Here is an 8478-nt window from a genome sequence, read left to right as displayed (position 1 = left end):
TATATACTTATATATATATATTTCTCTGTGGTATATACTTATATATATATTTCTCTGTGGTATATACTTATATATACTTAAATATACTTATATATATTTTTCTATTTTTCTCTTTTGTGTTTTAAACCCACGTGTCGCGCGCCGGCTCGGCGGGACTCCCCCTCGCGCCGCCGACCGACTCGGGTCGCTGCTGCGCACGCGCCGATGCCGACCACTCACAGGGCAGGGTGCCGCGGACGCGGAAGTGCGAGGGCGAAGATGGAGCTCTCGCAGGGCGACCGTCCCGACGCGCCAAACATCACGGACAATTACCGCCACTGCATATGCATGATCCTGAAGCAGCTGGCAAACTTCGGGGAAGAGGTGGGTTTGCTTAACGAAACGGTGGACCATGATTTGGTTTGGAACAACTGTCGTACAGCATGGCTCCTGGTCCCCATTGTTATGATTCTTTGTATTGTTTATTTACATATCCGCATGTGCACGGAGCTGCTGGCTTCACCTGTTGTTGTTTTTTCATAAATTATAAAAACAACAAAAAAAAAACATTTTCCTGTCGTGTAGCCGCTATTTTCACTGTTTTCACTGTTTACCCTCACTCATACTGAATCCCGTCTCCAAACCTAAGTTCGTGGAACTAAAAGGCGAACCAGATATATTTACGTCCACGTGTGTGTGTATCTGTGTCTGTGTGTGTGTGTGTGTGTGTGTGTGTGTGTGTGTGTGTGTGTGTGTGTGTGTGTCTGTGTGTGTGCGCGCCTGTTTCTGACTCAAGCTTAAATTTGGGGAAGCGGCGGTGAAGGTGAGCGTCGACGTGGACGCACTGGATCTACCCTCCTCTCCAGATGGACGTGTTTACAGCTGCTTACAACAGCACATCTCCCAGCTGCAGGTGAGGAGCTCCCTCCGCCTCAACACCAGGGATGCCGTCACTGGCATTCTAACGCCGCACATCATGTTGTGCCACCGAAGCCCAAAAATGTCTCCAGACATCCTTTTTTAAATTAATTTATTTTATTTCATTTTAGTCTGTTTCAGAAATCCTCAAGAAACTGGTGGAAGCGGGACGTCAGCCCTCTTCTGCCGAGGAGAACACGGCAGAGGGCACGGCCGCCTCGGCGGTTGGAGCCTCGCGCGAAGGGGAGACGGCGCCGGCTGCACGCCGCCTCCCCCTCCTCCGCCAGGGCGGAATGGCGGAGGCTGATGACAGCAAGTCGCAGGCTGATGACCTCACGGTGCAGATTAAAGCAGGGAAGTCAGAGGTGGGGCCCCCTGGTAGCGCATCAGCCAGACATTCAGGCAGTGACACTTTCAGAGCCCTCTTTACTCTCTGTCAAACAAATGAATAATCATAAGTAATTGCTCCAGAGTATGTGCACATGAAGAGATGCAGTGAATCAAATGCTTGATGGAGACCTGATAAGCGAGTTTAGCAGCGAATGAGGGGTCCTTCATTGCAGTGGTTGGGTAAAATGGACCACATCGCTGAAGGGGTTTGAGAGAGGGCCAGGCCCTCGATAGATTATGAAGTGGATGCTCATTACTTTGAGATTGCATGTGGATGAAGGACAAGAGGGCCCATTCTGTTGTGTATTTATTTTGGTAGTCGAGCAAACAGCATTTATACTCTATGATTTGGTGATGGCGAGGAATGTAACTATTTTTTTGACGGCTAACCGGCAACTGTTCCATTGCTGTGTAGTTCTGTGTAATAGTTGTCATTGATTGTCCCTAATGATCGACATTAAACAGGCAAAATATGACAATGAATCAATGTCCCTCAGTTTCTCATCTGCTCTCTGTGTCGTATCGCTCTCATCGGTGTCCTCTCTGTTTTCATGGCTAGATTGACCGAAGAATATTTGCATTTATGGAGCGCAAGCAGATGGAGATCAATGAAAACAACGTTCGGGAGTTTTGCAACGTGATCGACTGCAATCAGGGTGAGAAATGGGAGCGTGTTGGGGGCAGGGTCGCATGGCAGCCTGCACACAGATTGCCAATGTTTGGGAGAGTGCTGATTTCCACAGGCGAGAGGTCAGGCTGAACTGCTCCATGGAGTGGAGCTGGAGTAGCTAACACGCGCTCGGCCTCAAAATAAAACCAGCTTGGGCCAGAAAAACTGAGACAGGGGGTCGATTTTAGAATTGAAAACCCTATCGGTTAACAAGCCACGTTACTATCAAACTGAAGAAATTTGGACCAACCTTGTCTCAGAAATCATTTTTTAATCATTTAGTCATTTTATACATTTTGCATAAAAAAATTTATCCTTTCGCATAAAAGCACCAACGATAAATAATGGTTGCCTCTACTTATTACCTTTTCTTTTTTTTTACATATATGTTTTTGTGTACGTGTGTGTGTGTGTATATATATGTGTGTGTGCGCATATATATTCAAGATTCAAGATTTTTATTTGTCACATACATTATATATATATATATATATATATATATATATATATATATATATATATATATATATATATATATATATATATATATATATATATATATGCGCACACACACACATTATTTTTAGGAGAATTAACTCCCTAAAGTAATTCTCTGTATGTTTTTTTTTTTTTTTCCCTCGATAGAAAATAGCTGTGCAAGAACGGATGCAGTATTCACCCCTTACCCTGGATTTAAAAGCCATGTTAAAGGTCAGTAAATGGAAGTACGTAAAAATCAGCAACTTCATAGAATATATAAAAAAAAAAAAAAAAAAAAAAAAAACTAACACAGGGAGAACGATCTGTACGTACAAGGAAAATCTGCAACATTGGAGGTTACAACTAGCTGCAGAGTGAATGTATGGAAAGAAAAGCTTCAGGAATACTTTTTCTTTCATACCTTTTGCAGCAGTGCACAGTAAAAACAATAAAAGAAAATCAGGATCGCCAATTCAAAACAAGGTTCAAACACAAGCCACATGTTCAAGATCTAGAAACAATAGCAACCAAAAATAATAGTATGAAATTATAATATGTACCTACAGTATGGCTATGTAGATGTAAAAAAATAAGAATTAAAAATAAAAAAAAGTGTGTGTGTGTGTGTGTGTGTGTGTGTGTGTGTGTGTGTGTGTGTGTGTGTGTGTGTGTGTGTGTGTGTGTGTGTGTGTGTGTGTGTGTGTGTGTGTGTGTGTGTGTGTGTGTGTGTGTGTGTGTGTGTGTGTGTGCACGCTCGCGCTTCTACTGTATTGTTAAATACTTATTGGTAAAATGTCCTACTGTGGTCTGTGTGTTTTGCTGGCCAGTGACTCGGGTGGTGAACACTTACGGGCCCCAGACTCGAGGCGGGGGAGGCCATGGAGAGGCTGGGGAGCAGCAGAGGGGCCCAGCGGCCAGAGACTGTGGTAATCCTGCCATAGAGGAACGCCTGCACAACATAGAGACCCATCTAAAGCTCCCAACAGGTCAAGATGAAGCCCTTAGTCTTTTTCTGTTTTTTGGGGGTGTTTTTTTCCCCCACATAAAAATAATATTTTAGTCATTTAGATGCCTCTAATTATATGTAACAGGTTTTTTTTGCATTTGAAATATATTTATTATGCTTACTTTTGTGGAAGGATAAGCACAGACATTCAAAATACTTCAATTTAAGACAGATTATTTAAATCCACTGTAATAACTACATTAAAAAAACATTAAAAAAAAATACAGTGTTTAAAACCAAACAAATAATTAATTTAAGCTACGGCCATGATATTATTGACATTGGCTTTAATAGTGGTAAAAGGATTTGTGGCTTTAAGAAATAATTAGGTGCTGGTATGTTAAATTAATTTGTATTAAATAAAAGAGTGGGAGACTTATCGGTAGTTCTGAACCACAGCTGTTCACAGGACGTATGGTAACAAGGTATATTGTTTACTATACATACATGTGCATTGTTATACCACGTCAGATTTTGCAGGAAATTTAACCAGGGGAAAGAATGTATCGCATGGTCTCATTTTCTTATTGTATTGTATGTTATTGTATGTGTCAGCAAAACATGAATATTGGTTAAATAACAGAAAAGCCCTTGTTTGGCATTTTTGGGCATTAAAATGTGTGGTTCCTGTTCCTAGCCGGCCCAATCCCGTTGAGCGTCTACCAGAGGCTGAAGAAGCTGGAGGATCGCATTCTGGAGTTGGAGGGACTCTCGCCGGAGTACTTCCAGTCCACTGTAAGTCTCACGGCTCTGAATTGATTTTAAATATGTATATGGCAGAGGAAGTAACTAATTACAACTACTCACGTGACTGTAACTAAGTAGATATGTTTTGTACTAGTGCTTCCTTGAGTCTGTATGTAATGACTAAGGACCCACTGCTCTCGGGTTAAGTCGCTCATTGCTTTGACTCAAATGTTTAAAGAGAAGAAATGGAGGCATTCCCCTTTCTCTAAATCGTAGGTGAGCTTGTAAGACGACGTTGGCATTCAATGGATTGTCACAACTTTAAATGTGTGATGAAGCGATGTCTTTGGAAAACTTGGGAGAAGCGTAGATAATTACCAACACACTCTTTCAAAGCTGAAATACAATGGAACTTAAAAATATATATATATTTATCCAAGACCTCCGTGTGATGGGAGCGGCACATTTTGAGACGCCGCTCTGCAGCCTGCGCTCATTGCCCATTTAAATTTGGTAGTAAACGCGTCCTTTCAAGCGGAGGCTTGTTAGTCCTTCATTCATCCCTGAAAATACAACAATCACACAATGAACATGTACACCTCGGAGTAAAAGGAAAAACTTTTTGAGAGTAAGACAAAGAAAACACTTCTAACACAAAGCCAGTAAAGGTAGGCATTGATACGCCATAGATTGTGTTCCGCAGCCATTGATTGAGTGTCAAAAAACATTGTGCCCAAAATAAAAAAAAGTGCTCAGCAAAACCGATCCGTTGTCAACTGTTGTGGCTTTAGAGTTGATCATGTCCCACATGGCATGTACTGTATATTACGGTTTATGTGCTGGGAAAATGAATAAATCACAGCGGATTCAAGTCAGACTTTTGGAGAGCTCATTGATGGGCTCCTCTTGATGCTGCACTCTGCATCTCAGCGTATTTTTCCTTGGGAACAAGGTTTCCTGTCCATGCCGTCATTCTCATAAAAAAAAAAAAAAAAAAGGCAAAGGCGACACGCCACCCGAGTGGCCTTTTCAGGGCCCCCCGACACAAGAGACACAGGCGATGGAGTAGAAAAAACACCAGGTCATTGTCAGGAGTGGGCAAGCTGGAACAAGCCCGGAGCAGATGGGATACATGTCATGACCAGGGCTCCTCTCCTGTGGGTGTGTGGGGATGGGGGTTTGACCTGCTGCTCGTTGATTGGTCTAACGGGCGACAGGCCAACAGCCACACCGATCCCAGGCCCCATTGCCTAGATGCAAGACAGGTGTGGCTGCTCCAACCACACCACCCCTACACCACAGCGACTTTAAAATGGCTACGGGTATTTCAGAGCAAGTGCTTTAAGTGCGTGCGTGCGTGCGTGCGCGCGTGTGTGTGCCCGCGCTGCTTAAACGAGCTGCATTTATTTTCTACGCTCTGTATGTTTGTATCAACAGCGCAGGAGAAGTCGAGTGTGAATAAACTGGTGCGGCCCTTTATACTCAGAGCGCCACTTTTTCCTGCAATTTCTGAAAATATTTGGAAGTGTTTGCTGAAGAGCTTTACACAGTTGGTCTCAGTAGCAACAATTTGACTCGAAGAAAAAAAGGAAACACAAAACAAAATGACTTTGACACAAAGTGGCTCCTTAACTAATTGCAGAGGAAATCCCCAAATAAAGGGAACCCTTCATCTTTGGTGTGTTGGAAGGTAAAGCCAGTTGCTTGTTTTCTTTCTTTTTTCTTGTTATATTTTCCTTCTGCCTCAGTAAAATGGTCCCAGTCATTTTTTTTTGTGCAGATGTATTTATGACCAAGCTTTGACCAGGCTTTAATTGAACAATATGAAGTCCAGAAATTGCATTAATTTGCTGTAATGCAGCCTAAAAGAAAATATTTAACTATATCAATATATTACAATAACAAAAATCCCAGACAATATCTTGTCTCACAGCACGATAACTATATATATATATATATATATTTATTTATTATTATTTTTTTTTCTTGTGGGGTGGTTGTTGCAGGGGTTAGTACCTACCAAAGGTGGTCCAAGGAAGGGCAACCGGTGAACCGGCGACAGGGTCATTGGCGCCCATGGGCTCATTGATGCACGTGGGGAGTGAAGTCCAGCCCGTCTGGTTCGATCCCTCAGAAGAACTACTGCAGCGCAAATTGGTGAAAAAGTTGATGCTGCTATGATAGAAAGGTGTCAGAACACACAGTGCATCACAGATTGCTGTGTATGGGGCTGTGTAGCTGCAGACGGGTCAGAGTGTCCATGCTGACCCCTGTCCACCGCCCAAAGCTCCTACAATGGACACGTGAGCGTCAGAACTGGCCCATGAAGCAATGGAAGAAGGCGGCCTGGTCTGAAGAATCACATTTCTTCTACATCAGGATGGGCGGGTGCGCGTGCGTCGTTTACCTGGGGAAGAGATGGCACCAGGGTGCATTATGGGAAGAAGACAAGCCGGAGGAGGCAGCGTGACGTTCTGGGCGATGTTCTGCTGGGAAACCTTGGGTCCTGTCGTTCATGTGGATGTTACTTTGACACGTAGCACCTTCCTAAACATTGCTGTAGACCAACTACACCCCTTCATGGCAACGTTACTCCCTGATGACAGTGGCCTCTTTCAGCAGGATAATGCTTCCTGCCACACTGCAAAAACTGCTCAGGGATGGTTTGAGGAACATGATAAAGAGTTCAAAGAGTGTTGACCTGGCCTCTAGATTCCCCAAAACTCAATCTGATACGTTACACGTTCTCATTTTTTCAAAGCAGCTCTTTTGTCAAATTGTGATTAAAAAAAAAATAATAATAAAAAAATAATCCTCAAAATAAATGTGCATTTCATTTTACCTTCACTTTTCTGTTTTTCCATCTAACTTTGTCTTTTCTATCTATCCAAACAAACATATCATGGGAACGGGTAGTTTTGTTCATTGCTCTGTGATTTACTCCCATACAAAGTGACGCATGGTTTTTTTTTGTTTTGTTTTTTTTGCAGGCCTACCTGCACAAGCGACCCAAGACGTCCGGTTCTCAGGTCAGTGGCGTCCACGCTGCAGACGGTGTGTCAGTAGCTCAGACGGCAGCGCTGGTTCGCACCGGTTCGTGTTCGGTCTCACCTCAGTCTCTTACTTCCATGTCCTACCTTTAGGCTTGCAGCCTGACGGAGCTGGACGGCAAGATCAACGCAGTGAGGTCAGCGCTGCTCCAGAGGGCGAACGAATTTGGGTCTGGATACGGAACAGAATGTCCTCTCTAGCCCCGAATATAAACACACACACACCACACACACACCACACACACCGCCTTAACCATCATAACATCATTGGCGGCCTCATTGTTTTTATATTCCCTCCGATCCTGTGGACATCAGTTGAGCAGAAGATGAAGTTATGATCTTTGGAGAACATGATTGCTTTGTATAATAAATGTTTAAACCCCTCTGCAAAGAAAAACTGAGTTACTCATGACTGATAGTCATAATACTGTAATATCGAAAATGATCGCTGTTATTGCTCCTAATTCACAATGTTTGCTTGGATGTAGACACCGTTTAGAACAGCTTCAGCAGTTGTTCCAACAAATATGTGACTTCAATTAGGTCGAGTTTGCCACAGATTCAGACATTTGCGTTCCTCTCGTCTGTGTCTCTGCAATTCATTTTGTAGCAGTTATATCGTGTGTGTGTGTGTGTGTGTGTGTGTGTGTGTGTGTGTGTGTGTGTGTGTGTGTGTGTGTGTGTGTGTGTGTGTGTGTGTGTGTGTGTGTCCCCCTGTCTGCCTGTGTAATTGAGGTGAGCCGGAGAAAGCACCTGATTTGTCTGACTGCTGCTGTGCGACGACGATCACCGGTGATAGTCGTCATTATAACAAATGACCTGATTACTGAGAATCTGTTTGGAAAACACACGAGAGACACAACAAACCAGCACTAAATGGGATTGTGTTGTGTGAGTCACTGTGCTGCGTTTGTCTAAGGGCTGCGCTTAGCAAGGGGCTTGTGGATGGGAGAGAGTCGGCTGCACCAATTAAGCAAGCCTGTTCACCTGCAACCGGGATGCGCTTTGTCATCTTTTAATAAATCCGATCTGGAATGTATGAAATCATTATTAGCGTTCATCATGAGGAGTTTCATCTTAAATAATGATAGAAACGGTATGACTAATGATAGGACTAATGTAAAAAAATAATAATCTTGAATCTTGAAATGGTGACAAATCAACATTATGCGAGATTGATGATGAAATAATGATGGTTACAGGGTGGAGTACCTGAACTTTACTTACTATATTAAAGTTTACTTTAACTACACTGAATGCTAAACTTTAAAGTTAAGTATTTTAAGTGGCAACCCACA

At 43.0% G+C, this 8478-nt stretch overlaps 1 protein-coding gene across 1 annotated transcript; it reads left to right on the top strand.

The window, feature by feature from the left end:
- Positions 1–237: 237 nt before the first annotated feature.
- mbip (MAP3K12 binding inhibitory protein 1) lies at positions 238–7563 on the top strand. Its single transcript, XM_080012917.1, has 9 exons — positions 238–363; positions 776–892; positions 1029–1262; positions 1847–1943; positions 2603–2668; positions 3265–3423; positions 4081–4178; positions 7121–7159; positions 7274–7563. Exons 1-9 carry the CDS (start codon positions 259–261, stop codon positions 7379–7381), a joined length of 1023 nt encoding a protein of 340 aa, XP_079869043.1. The 5' UTR covers positions 238–258; the 3' UTR covers positions 7382–7563.
- The last annotated feature ends 915 nt before the right edge of the window (positions 7564–8478 follow it).

Source organism: Zeus faber (genome assembly GCF_960531495.2).
Source record: "Zeus faber genome assembly, chromosome: 13".
Classification (NCBI taxonomy): Eukaryota; Metazoa; Chordata; class Actinopteri; order Zeiformes; family Zeidae; genus Zeus; species Zeus faber.
Note: the sequence above shows the minus strand (reverse complement) of the source record. Positions and strands in the feature narration are given on the sequence as shown.

Excerpts from the sequence above, each read along its gene's own strand:
- mbip (XM_080012917.1), top strand. The coding sequence starts at position 259 with ATGGAGCTCTCGCAGGGCGACCGTCCCGACGCGCCAAACATCACGGAC. Across the intron at positions 1,263-1,846 it reads TTAAAGCAGGGAAGTCAGAG|ATTGACCGAAGAATATTTGC; the intron begins GTGGGGCCCCCT and ends TTTCATGGCTAG. Across the intron at positions 3,424-4,080 it reads CCATCTAAAGCTCCCAACAG|CCGGCCCAATCCCGTTGAGC; the intron begins GTCAAGATGAAG and ends TCCTGTTCCTAG.